This window comes from Lepisosteus oculatus, chromosome 29, assembly GCF_040954835.1.
Source record: "Lepisosteus oculatus isolate fLepOcu1 chromosome 29, fLepOcu1.hap2, whole genome shotgun sequence".
In the NCBI taxonomy this organism is placed as follows: domain Eukaryota; kingdom Metazoa; phylum Chordata; class Actinopteri; order Semionotiformes; family Lepisosteidae; genus Lepisosteus; species Lepisosteus oculatus.
Window position 1 is genome coordinate 554,193 of NC_090724.1, and position 16,065 is coordinate 570,257.

The 16,065-nt window shown below is 39.2% G+C and overlaps 1 protein-coding gene across 10 annotated transcripts in view; it reads right to left on the reverse strand.

Annotated features, from left to right (window-relative positions):
- Positions 1–16,065, reverse strand: part of ptprsa (protein tyrosine phosphatase receptor type Sa) — a 313,640-nt gene that overhangs the window by 146,611 nt on the left and 150,964 nt on the right. For all 10 annotated transcript variants that reach the window (XM_069186054.1, XM_069186057.1, XM_069186055.1 and 7 more), the window contains one exon: positions 9,980–10,121. In XM_069186054.1, the coding sequence (XP_069042155.1) occupies positions 9,980–10,121 (142 nt within the window). The remainder of the gene's footprint in view (positions 1–9,979; positions 10,122–16,065) is intronic.

Below are 16,065 nucleotides of genomic sequence, written 5' to 3' on the forward strand. Positions count from 1 at the left end.
GACACACATCACTGAGTGTATGAGTATCCCTGACATGGAGAGCTGAAGCCATTTACTTCATTTATTCATGTTCAAAACCTTAAGGATCACAAAGTCACTTTCCCGAGACCTGTACTTATGAGCACGCATTTTCCTTTAAGCAACCCATTCCATACTTTATTTTATTCTCATTCTTTTAGTGTCGGTTCCCTGTTTCGGATAAATACTAACATCATCACAACCTACACAAAATGAAAGGAGACCTATTTGCTTAGCCTTACCTTTACTGCAAAATTACAACCAGATTTGTAGAAGCTTTTATTGTCTAAAATTATTTACAAGCCATAACTGCAGCCCAGGTCTGTTTATACACCAGTGCTGTCAATCACTCTTCTTGTTGACTCCATCCAGGTCAAGGATTCAAAAATGGCCTAAACCTTTGCCTGCAAAAGCAGTTGTATACCTCAATATGAGGACACAATACAAGACTCCCATTTGTACATTTATCCTTGCCTTCCTAATAACAAATCAATCGTATCTTTTGTACATCTGCAAGTTCTGAAAACAAGGCCTCTTTCTTCTCCGCCTTGAACTAGGAGCTCAAGTCTGCCCACCTTAAAAAAGCAGCTTTAGAAAATCGATGAGAAGTTATACAATTGTCCAGAGATTTCAGTTCCGTCCCCTTATCCACAATCATGCCTGATTACTGCTTCCAGGATCACAGGATCAAAGGATCTGAGAGGCCATAAGGGTCGCGATACTGAATTTGTTGAATAGCTCTCAAAGGTGCTGCTGGAATAGATGCAAAGCTGTCAAAAGCCCAAGCTGGCTTCTCTGGGGACTTGTCACTTTGGGAGCAGAGAAGAGATCAGGGGTTAAGAAAAATGCCCTTCAGGTTACTTGAATTACCCCCCTGCTCTGTTTGTTGCCTTTCCCTCATGCTCTTACTACTTCTTTGAATCTGTTTACTTAGCTTCTGTGGAATAAGGAACAAAAAATAACTGGCACACTGGCACTCACTCCTTATTCAGATATAAGCTTCAAGTGGGAAGGAACCTTTTACACCTTCAAAACAACAAAAATACTATATGAAACCCTGGGCCTGATGCTACCTTAGCAAAACAAGACTGCTGGTTGTGATAATGGCATCTTCCTATTTCTATAAGTATTACAAACTTTAAGGGTTAAGAAAAATGTGCTATTGGCTTATGTTTAGGATTTACAAGTAGCTCATACTGGAGCACCAACTATTCAAGTACATTTTGCTCACTATAAATGTATATAGCTTCACTGGTCAATCACACATTTCAGGTTTTTAATATTATAAGTCCCTGCTTTGTCTGACAAATAGTTAAGTTTATAAATAAGTAGTGAATGCAACATAAAATTACTTAGGAGTCAGAAAACTCTAAAGAACTGACTTTCACTTTGTCAGAAATAAGCAGTCAATTTCCAATAAAATCTCAAAAATAAATTACCAGATGTGTGAAGTTATCACTGACATTAGCAGTTCCAAAAGGACAGGCACTAAATAGAGAGGTTTCAACTAATATCAGATTAAAATTATCTGACATTACAATTAGACCTTGATGAGCTCACACAGCATAGCAATAGAAAAAGTGACAACACAAGGGAGTTGTGCAAATACTTCTATTTAAAAGTACAGTATGTCGTCATAAACCACAAAACAAAAATGCCCTCAAAGTGGTCTTGTAATTTTCACAGATCCGTATTCATGAAATGGTGAAACTAAGAAAATGGAAGCACAGATGAAGCTGTACAATTGGGAGTTAGCTTGCTTATAAAGTAAAGAACACATAATGAGGAGATATATGCAATTGTTAAATACAGCCATCAGAAACAACAGCAGCAGATTAAGTAACCCTGAAAAACAAATATCTTTCCGTCCTTTCTTCTCCTCCTTAACATATTTAAAGAAACAAGAAAAATCAGTTGTTTTGTGTCAATCTTGTTAATAACTTAAAGCTATATCTAGCTTCTACAAAAGAAGTGGCCATTTTTGGTGCAGGCGGGTACCTTTCCAGCTGCCAGACAGCTTGTCCTCTTCCCCCTTGAAACATGACTATGAAATCTGTTATGGTTAATGAGGTCTTTCCCAGAGTATTTTCTGGCCCATTAGGGTCATTATTAACATGCTGTCAGGGGCCAGCAACCTTTGACTAGTTTGGCAGGGAAATATCCCTGAAAACAAGACGGATCAATTGATGGCAGGGATTGCTGCCCAAGACCCACAATGGGTTAGAAGCAGAGAAATTCCCGTGCTGGGGCCTGTACCATTTGTCACAGACTAGTGAATGGAAAAGTCTCAAAAATGTACTTATTGCTTTACGGAAAACCTCCACTTAAGTGTTACTGTATGCATCACCATATATTTCTACAACTATGCTGTCCAATCTCCACTTTGTCGCTCAGTTAAATTTGTTTCACTCTCCCATCTCTTGATCCACTTAAACCAGGCTGCACCTTTTGATCCAAGAATTCCAGTTCGGTCTTCGGTGGATTGGACTGCTTCTGTTTTTGCACACTACTTTTACAGTCTAGTATTAATACTTCTTGCACCTTGTTTAGTTAAAGAGAGTCCAGTGGACTAATTCCTACCCATATCCATATTCCTTGACCTTTGAACTAGTAGAAATTGATTTGCCTGTCCATTTCTCAGAAAAAGAACTGTGAGGTCCAATCCCAACAAATACTTAAACTGATATGGGGGTGTAAATAAATAAATGAAATAAGGCATTCTATCTAAACACAATAAAGGGCAACTAAGGTTAAATATAAGAAAAAAGGATTTTCTTTTACATACAAAAATATTTCATTACTACTTTATCAAGTCAGATAAGATAAGACTGAACTGTACATCATCCTGCACAACCCCTGTAAGACATGCAGGTTTGCTCTAGGTCTGAAAGCTGGGCTTTCGGGTTTTCTGCAACTGAAAGGTAGGAATCGGAGGGAATCTTTGCAGCACTGATTTCTGGCAAACCTTGGACTGACAATGAAGGCTTATAAATACAGAAAGGCCACCTCTACCAGTCTTGCCTTCCAGAGATGCTGGCCAGCAACTGCTAATTACAGCCTGGCATTGGCGGAAGAAGGGATCAGTCATTGCCAGAGAGATTATTTGGGATCAAGCTGAGCTGTGGAATGGATGAGTAGCTGTGTAGATGGGGAATATGAGAGCTCTGCATCCATGAGAAGCAAAGAATGGTCAAGGCCATGGCCCAGGTACTTGGCACAGAACAGAGTGTCTCCACATCTGAAGATACTTTGATAAGCAAGGTGAGGTGCTTAAATTTGAATTGTACACTCTGCAGTTTTTCTTTCTGTGTTAAGCTTCTTTGTCTGCACAGAAATATGCATTTACTTTGAAATTGTAGAATAGTTTATGAAGAAATCACAAACTATTTGCTCATTTAAAACAGCTCCAAGACTCATCTACAATCCAAGGAAGAACTAACGCATAAGGTAATGCTTGTCTTAGTGAGATGGATAAGTTCCAGATAAAGCTGTACTGCAACATGTGAGGGTTTCATATTGGTAAAGGTATTACTGATATTTTTAACACTGCATAAAATCTAAGAAGTCTATTTTAAACCAAAAGTTTTATTTTACTTGTTACTGTATAGCTACAGAAGAAGAATGTGCCTTCACTCTGAGACACTCGAGTAGGTGCTTGTTTAGATTAACTACAGTCTGCCTTCACTCCTCCATCTTGGTAGCGGTGAAAGACTGATGGAAGGAAACACAACTGCCAGGATGGGGCAAGCTGTGGCACACAGGAATATTAATAAGCCAAGTAAGATCACATGGAACTCTGCACACACAGAGAAACAGAAGATGACAACAAGACCCAGTACAGTTAACATGCCCAACAAACCAGACTCTTATTGGCTAAGAGCATGCACAGCCTTTTTCTTTATCGCTCTTGCCTTTAGCACCGATAGTAGAAGGATGTAAATCTACAGCCTATATTGAATGAGCACTAGTGGTTTCCACCTGGCCTACATCTGACCACTGTATGTCAATGATGAAGAGCACTATAGCAAACCATCAGTAACAGAAACAGTGCTAAGCAAGGTATCACTGTACCTACAAGGCACAACAGCAGAAGGGTAGTATAAGTTCTTATCCTTATTAAGCACTTTTCTGGACGCTTCACTCAAAGCACTTACAGATAATGGGGATGATGCGGCAGCAGCCATAGTGCGCCAGTACGTTCACCACACACCAGCTCTCAGAGGGGAGGAGAACAGAGAGATGAAGCCAGTTCATACGTAGGGATTATAAGGAGGCTATGACTGGTAAAGGCCAGAGAGAAATTCGGCCAGGACACCGGGGTAACACCCCTACTCTTTTCCCACAAACACCCATGTCATAGTAGCATGACACATGGGTTCCAGTTTATATAGGAAAAAAAAGAAAATTCAGATAACTGCTGTGGAAACTCCAAGCCAATTCCAAAAGCATTGGACATAAGACTGAACTACACCCTGGACAGAAATGTCCACCCATCACAGGTCACACACACAATTTGGAAACAAATTAATCTACAGTACGCGACTGAAAAAAACAGAGGATCTGACAAAAATCCACTCAAACATGGAGCTAATCTACACATGAGAGGCGCCAATCCAGAATCAAACCCAGAATGCAGAACCCCTCTAACCGCCAGTGCATGGATATATCAGAATAACCATGTACTGAATAATCACACAAGGAACACAGGAAAAGCAACACAGCTACAGTACGAAGCATGAATAACTAGAAACAGAGCACAAGCTTTTTTTTATCTTTTTTGCTGTGCTTGAAAGTCAACAGCATATCTTCTAAAACTTTTTTTGTCACTTTGTTTGGCAATTTAATGAGGAACTATCCTTTCTTGACCCTTTTGAAGCCTCACTGACAAGTCTCCTGTGCACAAGCAACTCCAGTTTGCCAGTTTAAGGAGAAAGATTACCTCCACTGTCCTGAGAGAAAGACTCACCATTTTCTCCCAATAGCCTAAGGCTCTTCCCCATCAATGAGTGTCTGGCAGCTCCAGAACCGAAACCTTACAGTAGCTGTATGTCTGCAAGGTCTTTCCTGAGCCACCTTTTTCTAATATGTAATAATGCCTTTCGCTGCACTTTTGTGTCTTAGGAATTAATTCAGAATAGTAATCAGATACGGTCTGTTAATCCAAATTATTCACCACAAGCTTTAAAATCACATAATTGGTAATAACAAGTATCCCCAGGGGAAGGCCTTTAGTTGTACTGTACTCATCTGTATTCTAACAGCCTTGCTTCAGGTAGCCCTGTAAGCTAAACTGTTAAAGATTTACTATTTAAGGCGCACTGAGGCAAGGTAAATGTAAACATGTTTAATTTTAAAGTTCCAAAATCTGTTTTTATTGTACAGTATTTTTACTGTAGTGAATTAGGAACTTCTTGTTAAAGTGACGAAGTGTAGTTTTCTAGTGAAATCTGGCAATGAGAAAAGCTGGACTTTTCTAAAAATAAAATGTGCACTTGAGCTCCCTCTGTCTTTTCAAACTATGACACTTTCAGATGTATTATCATGTACATCAGCCTATTTCAATGAAAACAAAGAAATCTTGGAAAAGGAAAAGGAAGAAATGTTTGCCACAGTGAAGTGTATTTTCCAATTAAATGTCACCGGGATATAAGAGAAACACAGCCTTCCTTAGGAAGGTGATCCAATTAACAGATTCTCTGACCAGCCCATTAGTGGCACCAAGCCTGGGCCTCCTGTTATGTTTTTTTGCTAACGAGATTCATCTCACCACCATCGAATGCTGAAAATTTAGAACTCAGACAGTGAGCTGAAGCAGAGGTCAAAGAGCCCACAGTGAGAGCTCTTACTAGATACAAAGTTATGGAGGCTGGACAGATTTCTGGCAGGTTGAGCAGCTTGTTGAGTTAAGTGGAGAATAGGCTTCACTGAGAGTCAGACCTTTAAAGCTCATAACCCTTGCTGCCAAGACGACCCTTTGTGCCAAATGTAATTAGGAAATGAGAAAGTCTTTCTTGTTTCATCTCAGTCAGAACTTAATATTGGAAAAAGAAGGTCCACAGCTATGTTCAGCCTAATGATACAAAGTACATCAAACTACACGAAAGCTTTGACTTATTGTACTGAAGAATTAATGTTCAGAAATATAATAGACTTATATAGTTTTATATACAGATATGAATGCATAACTGAATAGATACCATGTTAATTGATACACTGGACAATATGTTACTTGGAAAACTGCTGACCCCATTACTCACAAAATATTGTTCGGGATTGATCAGGGAACGTTTTAAAATCACATTCCAAAAATATTGTTCAAGACCAATACTTTTGTAATAAAATCCTTCCTTCTTCCAGTTGAGTAGTCACACCTCATAATAATAATATAATAATAAAATAATATATATTAAACAAATTATAAATAATAAAGTATAGAATTAACCATTTCAAATCATAAATAACAATACTTAGAAAAACATAGTTGAGAATGTACTGTGCAAAGTACAAACATACTTAGAAAACACATATTGAACCATTCGGAATTCCTATTATAAATTTATAAGGAACAAGTAAATATTTATTCCATGCTGAAAATAGAAGAAAAGAAACAGCAATTTTGGCTGTGGAGCCTTCTTTGGGTGTGAGAGAGGAAAATCATTCCATATGAATTATTAATGTATGTGCATGCTTTAACATGCAGTCATGCTGACTGATTTTTTGGAGCTAAACTCTTGGTCATCTCTTCTGAGCAACCTAGTTTGGAGGACTGACATCTGGGTGGGGGCTGCTATCCTGTGGTAGATAAAAGTGGAAGTTCTGAAATAGGGAGTGACTTCTCTTACTTGTGTGTTTAACTGTACACAACAGAAGATCCTACTTCTTGGAGCTTATTTCCTATTCCCTATTGTATCCAGTTTACTTTTACTTTCAGAAAATTAGTGGAAGGTTCTATTAAGCAGAGTGTATTCCAGTGTTTCCTTTCTCTATGTCAAACTGCTTGGCTTTCAAAAATAAAGCACTGGACAAATACCTGTGCCTTAGTCACTGTGTATATTTTTTTTCTGAAGCAACAAAAATCCCTGGAATTAGTTTCCCTTTTAACGGGAATACAGAACCAGAGTCTGTTCTGTATTTCCAGGGCAAACAGACAGGGCAGATGGCAGGACATGGACGAACGTTCTGCAGTAGCGAGGTTCAGTCAATACCAGCACTTGGCTCTTTACATTGCCAAAGCAGCAGCCAGCAGCAACAGGCACTTGAGCCTTAGCGAGGCAGGAAAGATGGCACACCGGTGCTGTTCCTCAATACCACCAGGGACTTTGAAAATGTGTTAATAAGGCAGATGGCAGATCTTAGGCAGACAGAGTTTTGTATAATCCAGAGCTCTGCCAAGCGAAAAGCTATGTTTTTATCCATCCATCAATTTTCTAACCACTTTCCCAACAGAGTGTTGTTGGAGCCAGAGCCTCTCCTCGCCAAGCAACGGATGTAAGGCAGGATACCTCCTGGACGGGACACCAGTCTATCACAGATCTATATGTTTAATGCTTTGAGAAGAGCACAAGAACTCAATAAAAACAGGCAAATTCCCAAGAGCCAGGATTAGAGGAATGCAAGGAATGAAAAGGAAGACAGTTATTTCCCCTCTGTACAGCGTCAATTATAAGAGGCCAAGAAACACAAAAGAAATGCCTAACTAAACCCATTTGACTGATTATGGCACAGCTATACAATCCTGATGCTTATCTTGACTTAACAGAAATGAAGACCAATTAGAAGGTTTTGACTTCTAACATTGTGGACGTATATTTTTTGAGCTCATGGTGTCTTTTAAAAAAGAGTTGTCCATGGCTTCTAGCTTTGACTTCATACTATATATTCAAAGGGCTTGTGGAATATACAGTATGCTACATGTCATTCATGTTGTTCTTGCTGTTAATGGATGCACAGTACTGTATGTTATTGGGTCGGTTCCAATAACAGGAATCAGTCCGTTAAAGTGCACACATTTATAGTACACGTGAATAACACGTTTATAAGGACCTACCTGCGCAGAGTAGAGTAGAAGCTGATCTTTCTATGCTGTTGTAATCACACCTGGCACGTCGGCAATAAAACTGGCACCTATCACCTGCACCTCCATCTTCGGAGGCATTTTTTTTGTTTGTTTTGAATAGATGACCACCCAGCTTCTGCTGTATGTTTACTTTCACACATTTCTCAGAAGGCCTTTGAAGCAAGCTGGGCAATACGAGGCACTGCAGTCTGAGCCGACTGAGGATGAGGGGAAGCTCATTTGCAGTTGATATTCTATAGTCCCTATGTGGATACTCCCACAGCAGATCACAATGCTAATTTCCTTCAATCCAGACAAGATGGGTCTTTGATCAGGCTGACACTCGCTTCTGCACCAGCTCCACGGTTTTTAATGAATAGCCCAGTTCCCTGCATCTTACAGGGTTGATGGGAATAAACAACATACACATGAAAGGAGCCTGACAGATGGACAGACAGGCAGTTGGGCTGGCATGTGAGGAGACAGAGAAAGACAAAAATATTCACCCTCTTGTACCGAGGCCCAAATATATTTTGATTTAGACCTTAGAATCATTCCCAACACAAAAGTAAAACATTTACAGGACTAATTAATTGAGACTGTCTGTGGTATAAGATGAAGGTTTAAGAGACTGTGATGTCAGAAGCCCAGCGAAACAACTTCAACCACAGAAAGCTCACAATCCAGAAAGACAAAAACCCTAACTGTGCTGATGGATGTGGAATCATGACGTACAGAGAGCAGATGGGCAGAGGCAGTTTCCACTGCGTCAGGCATCATGGCTTATACAGCACGGCTCCCAGTGCCAAACAAGGATTTGCAAGTGAAGTGGACTTCCTGCAATAACCCCTGCTTGGTCTGTGTCCCATTCAGGAGCCCAGCAAAACTGCCAAGTCTAAAATTCAGGATTAAATAGGCAGATGGCAAAAAAGGCAAAAAACCCACTAACTACCAGCCTAGATAAGAAGAAAACGAATAAATATTCCTGAAGGGGTAGGTACATAAAATGCCAGAATCTTATTGTTGAACGTTTGGCTATATAATAATAACAATAATTTTCATTTGCATATAGCTGTTTTCCTCTCAAGGGGCCCCGAAGTGCTTTAAATAAGATATACAAATACAATACTGAAGTGCAGCTCCCACCTGGGTGATCTGCAATAGCCAATGTGCAGCTCCACTATACAACAGTGTGGAGACATGTACATACGCTCTGAATTAAGGGGGGAATTTAAGCTACGCCAGACTGCTTGAATCCCAGAGTGGTATTTAGCCAGGATCTCAAGATTAAAACATGTACTGATACTATAAAATACTTTTTGTTCTGTTTGTGCTGGTTCGAGCCTGGGACATGTCTCTAGCTGACTGTGACTGGGATTCTCCGAGCAAAAGCGCACAACTGAGTCAGCTAGGGGGCTGTAGACACCAAACACGATGCTGTTGGTGAGGGACGTGCCTCTCTTCCAATCAGCGCTGGGCCTTTGGTAAAGAGCTGAGATCCTTGTGATGTGCTGGAAGATGACTGGATTCAGTTTTGGGCAATTAGGAGGACTCTACATTCTAAATTCTTCCTGCATTTCCACATTTTCTCCTGTGCATGGTGTGAGTAACAAAAATAATACAAATTAACTGTGTGACCTTCAAGAGCAACTTCAAAAGCTCTTCTAAAGATACTGAAGTACAGGATATAAGTGATCACAATTAAGATTGAATTTTACTTTATTTATGCCAAGTACCTTAAAAATCTCCAAAACAAAAGTAATTTTGATCTTGCTTATAACATTGTCAGGGTTCTTTTTTACCCGTGTTCCTGCTTTAGTATTGCTTTGTAAGTGAGCCCAGTAGAAACATTATCCCTCATTAAATCCCAAAGTGCAGATCATTAGTGTCCCACCGGCATCCTACCTCTGATAATGGAAAGCTTGGCGCTGACGGTGACTTCCCCCTCTGAGTTTTCAGCTACGCACTCATAAATGTTCTCATCCCTTGGCGCTCGGAGAGGCTGTATCCTTAACACGGCCCCTGCCCCTTCATCAAACTCGATCGTCTGTTGAAACACACAAGACAGGGCAGCTGGTAAGAAAAGGATCATGTATAGAAATCCAAATACCAGATGCAGATGAGGCTACAGCATAACAAACGTGGAACAGTAGCTTGCTTCTCTAGCTACTGAAGCCCCTTTGAGAAACCATCCAATTACCAGATCTTGGCAGTGTTTCAGCACACCTATAACTGTATTCTTCTGGGAACTGGTCTTCATTAAAATTTTGAGAGGAGGAATAGGCTAACAAAACCGTAAAACATCTGGACATTCCTGAAACACAGAAATAGTTGACCACGATGCTGCCTGGACAATGAGTACAAGGTGTAAATCAAGTTAATACAGACAAGGTGGCAGAATTCCGGGTGAATCATTTCATGGATTAGGATTTGGGGAAAAATAATTTATATTGTAGCAGATTTTTTTCTATCTACAATAGAGTTGGGATGATAAATTTAGATTATTTTTTGGTTTTGGCATTTTAGCATTAAACATGCTTATTCATATGACACAGGTCTTCTTGAGGCTCGTGAGTAGTTAGCCACATGCACAGGCCTGTTGTTTATGCTTTAGGATAAACCAAATGTTACAATATCAAAACATAAAAGCATCTCAGTCGTATGTATTCTCAGGTTAAAGTTATTTAAATGTCACCGCAGATGATCATTTTATACACAGTGAAAGTTAATGCTGGGTTATTTGTTGTTTCTATAACTAATGTTTGTACAAACACTTTGCTTTAATATAATATTAAATATTTTAATATCTGTAGGTGGCTAATTCCTATATTCAAGCCACATCAGCTCATTGGGCCAGAGCTTGTCCTGGTCTCCATGTTAAGCAGACAGTGTGAGTGACACCCCTCTAGATGGGAGAGATCAACCCCAGGAATGCTGGTCCCCTGGGTGTGGGTGGACTGGAGCAACTGGGGTCCACCACACTCAAGTTACAACGGCAGGGTCTGCAGTGGGGACTTCAACCCACAACCTACCAGTCATGAGACCAGACTTACCCTCTCCTCTACACCACTTCAATTTAATATAGTAACGGTGCTTAGCTCCATCTTAAGCGTTTAAAACCTGTTATAAAGCTCTACATTATATCCAAGCCAACTATACCATAATCTTTTATGTAGCTGTTAGATTGGCTTTATTTAGCATTATGGTTAAATATTTCATGCAGCATATTTGACAGAATTTCCTTGCTTAACCAACTGTAAAAAATTAAGTGACTATTTTTGCTTCTTATTATTCAGTGTACGTAAATCCATTTTTTAGAACAAATTATATTAATTTTCAGAACACAAACACTTCCTCCACCCACGCACATAAACCATAAAACATTTTTATACAGTAAATGACACCCATTGACAGAAAGCCTTTTAATATGTGTTTAACAGTTATTATATTACATGGTTAATGGAACTGTGCTTCTTCACAATGAAGCATTAACAATTAACATTTTTTAAATGTATTAACAATTACATTAGAATTACATGTAGAAATAAACAAAAATGTAAAGCATTTCCAATTATGACATCACGTTATCAAGTACAGAGATTATGTTAAGGGAACCATCGATAAAGTACACACCTGCACATAAAACAAATTGTCTCATGTTTCAAAATTGCCTTTTAGTTAAACGATTGTTTTCCTAACATACAGAGGCAAATCCTGCATTGTAGTTTGCATGTTAACTGGCTTGTGACTGATGTACTTTGTATGTCCAAGTACTCACATTACTTAAAACAAATCACAGAGAAGAAACTTAATTAAATTGATAATGACACTAATTAGCCTACATGCAACATGAGGTATTCAGTGACAAATACTAATTAATGACTACTAATTAAAAACAAAAAGTGCTTAGATGAACTCACAAATCAGCCCACCATAGGTATGCATTTTATATGCTAACAACCTATTAAGAAAGGACAACAATTTTCATGCTGTTCAAAACTAGCCTAAGTGCTGACAAGCTCATTTTAAGTGAAATAATTTTTGCTCTTTAAATTATGAGTCTTTTTGAATAGAACTCAAAATGTTCATTGCCATCATGTGTTATTGAGTGAATTATCACTTGATATTTAGATAGAGCCCAACAACACATAAAACAACCAACACAGCACATAATTACAAAATATAATCTACTGTATTTTATATTGTGGAATGCTTTTTATGAATCTTTAAATTGATTCATTGAGTCATTTGGATAAATTGTATTAATCAGTACCATACGGTCTCAACATCTGAAAATTTCTGATTTAAGAGCAAAGCAGGATGAAATGGAGACAAGGGTTAAGCGACACTTTTAAATGAGCCGTGCAACAGACTGATGATCTAGTGAGTGAGCCCCTCCTCGCCCCCTGCCCGAATACCCACTGTCCAGTATCAACACCTCAACGTGGTCTTGTTTATTGTATTGTAACGTGTGCTCCTGGTTGTGTGTCTATAATGGAGGGAGAAACAAGCTGGAGAAGATTTCCATTACAGTGGGGGGGTGCTAATCACAGAGCAGGGAAATAGCTGGGAAAGCAGAGAGAGAAAGTGCAGATATCCACTGGACACAGAGGAGGGATTCATGATGTTTAACAGATTACTATAGGTTTTTTGTACCAATGTTGTTTGTTTTAGTTGATCAATGTTATTTTAATTAACTTAAAACCAATGCATCAGTACTTTAAATACTATATATGGGAGGGTTACGTATTTCTTTTAGACACATACTAGAGTATATACTGTAATACATTATGTGACACTTTGTTACTGTACAGTATATGCAAATTTGGCTATTAGCAATGATTCTCTGCATCGGATCCTTATGAACGTCGAGACCCTGCTGTAATGTTTGTGTTCACATATGTAAATATTTGCTCAGAACACCTCAATTCTCTAGCAGTCTTAATTGTAAATAGTAAGAACTAGTAAAGATTGCATGAAGCCTCTAACAGAAAAGACCGACACAGTAAGCCAGCCTCTTTGTTCTGCCGCTGGTATCATGTATATAATATAGGTTCATGTTACCAAATACAGAAACTCATAAGAGAGCAAGAAGAGCCAGGTACCTCATACTGAGACTGCAGGTCCTGGAACACGTGAAGACCAAAGCCATTAAAAATATCAAGATATAATAATCACAAATCAAGCACAGAAAGGTGAATTACCTGTAAGGAGTTTATGATTTTGGAGAATAGCAGCATGAAAATTAAAAGCTTAATGTCAGTCTCTCCACCAAAATGCCAAGTGCCAACTAATTATGTAATTACTGTATCTAGCAAAAATTGTAATCTACAATATCTAAGAGACCAGGTTTTCTTCAAGCAGACATCAATAAATAGTTGTCTATATAAATAAGTCTACAGAACTAAGCCCCCTGAAGATCTTTTAATACTGCAGGTGGAGAATTTCTTCATTAGTATGCAATCTATACCCAAATTTTCAGAAAAAGAAAATATTGTTATGGATTTTCATTTTCATTAAGGAGATGTGAGCTTTAAGAGAATTTGAAAAATATGTCCATCTGTTCAATTTGTTTAAAAATATTAATAAGGAGCCCTCCAGCAAACCTGTGATGGAAGGCTGCTCACTTTTTTTGTTTTGGAAGTCTGAGGAGTACTGTGTGAGAAGATACTGCCATCAGCCTCAGGAGACTTTGAAAGGTCCTAGTTGTCAGCAATGTCCCAGGTTGGAAAAGTCAAAGACATGCTGGGAGACTCTGCCCACTTAGATCTAGAGCTTGAACCACAGAGTTGACAGACTGAGCCTTGTGAAATCAATACGGTATGGTCCATATCCACTCCATATTATGACATCCGTTGTCTGCGATGCCTTGGTTTCTCAGAACCAGTGCTATATGCATACACATTAAGAAGGTGCTGTTGATATGCTTTCTCATCCTCCCGACATTCCCTGCTTCTCTCTTTTCTTTTGCTCAATGCCATCCAAGATTGTTTTTATCTTTTTTTTATTACAAAGTCGTGACACAAGATTTTGAACCAAAATCATCAGCAATTCTATGGCTTGAAGCTGTACTATAATGTTCAATATCTTGGTGGAACTATGGAGAGTTAACATCTGAAAGAAAATGGAGTACTTCCTCTCACACGAACATCAAAGAAGCTTCAGATATTTGTTGAATTCAGGGATGTAGTGCTATCAGCTTCGGGCTGGTGTATTAGGAAACACAGATGTGATCGCTTTATTGCGCTTGTATCCTGGCGCTTGTCCGTTGGGTGCTGATGGTGTCTTTCATAGGCCGCTAAAAGATCACTTAAGTAATTGAGTTTAACTGGAATTAGAAGACCTAGTTCTGTGAGTTCCATTTAAAATGGGAAGCATCTTCCCACTTGGAACAACATGTCGTATGTGCAGCTACAGACACAGCAGATGATCAACAGCATAATAAAAAAAATCCAATTTGAAACCAAATCCACCACAGTTCCAGTGCACTTCAATTCCGCATCAATGGAAAAAAGCAATACGTGCTATTTTTGTTTCCAATAGGCAACTAATGAAATAGGAGCTGGAGTGCTACAATAATGAAGAAACAAACAATGTGCAGCATCATTCACAGAAAAACTCATTTAGTCTAATAGTGATTATTGTTTCAATGTGACACCATTGTCTCATTGGGGAACGTGGGCAGCATATGGGTTCAGGACTCCTGTGCAATCCTTGGTATATTAACACTAAACCCTGTATTGACAAAAAACTGTTTTAGATTTTCCTTGCTACAATTAATAAATACACTCCATTGCAAAGTGTAAATGTCTTGACACATTACTAGGGCTCGAATATAATGCTGCATTGTGTCTGTACTCTTTGTGTGGTTTCAGTAGCTTCAGTACCAGTGATTATACAACAGGTAAGTGTGAGAAGAAATGCTATAGGATCAGTAGGATGTGGATAAAGTGCTGGTGGCCAAGTGCAACAGTAAAAAGTAATACTCTTATTTCTGACCTCACCAGGCCACACTGACACGGCCAGCACAGGAGACGTTCCTTGTAGAGGAAATGACAAGATGAGAGGGGGGGACAGGAGAGAAAGAACCTTCCCATCTTTTCCGAGGAGAACAGCAGGGAGAAAGGGTGTGTGAGGGGAATGGAAACACGAACAAACTGGAAAACCAGCCCGCCAGCCCAGCCCTGGAGCACACAGTGTCGGAGAAAGTGGAACAGAAAGGGATCCCTTTTGCTCTCAGAAAGACCAGCTTTCAAACAGCAGAGAGCACTGGCACCATCAGAGTGAAGAGCTCTACGCTTGGAAAGGAGCTGTAAAAAAATCACAGCTCAGAGGGGATTCCTTAGTAGCTCAAGCAGTAAAGCCTGCACTTGGTCATTTCATCCAAACACTTCTCGTTCCAGCATCATTAGGATAATATGACTGGGCTCTCCCTAATGCCAACACACAATTGTTTGGTGGCCTGGAGTGTGCTGGAATGTGGCCCAGGTTTCCTTGCTTTGCCACGCTGTGGTACCTCTGAGCCTGCAGAGGTATCAGTACAAGGTGTATCAGGATCTGCATTGGGGGCACTACTGTAGGTGGACTCGTTCTCTACGGAGAGAATGCATGTGTACCGCATTGCAGCTTCACACAAATATTACCGTCATAGAGTTTTGTAAGAGTAAGTCAAGTAAATAAACAATTACCAGCTCCACTCTTGGTATACCAACAAGATAAATACTTTAAGTTCTTAATTAAAAATCACAGGAGGCAATGGAGATTTAAAGAAAGCTCTTGGAAAGTGTATGCATGCCAGCCCAGGGCCTAAACTGAGTGTCCTCTTGAAGATGTTCATTTTCAGAATTAATGTTGAACATTAAGCAAACCAAAAATCTGTTAACATCAAATATTTATAATGAACAAATATGTAAAAAACCTTATTCCTTGATTTGATTTTAGAGGTGTTCACAGTTTTTCAACATTGAAGCTTTTGGAAACCAACAAGCAGT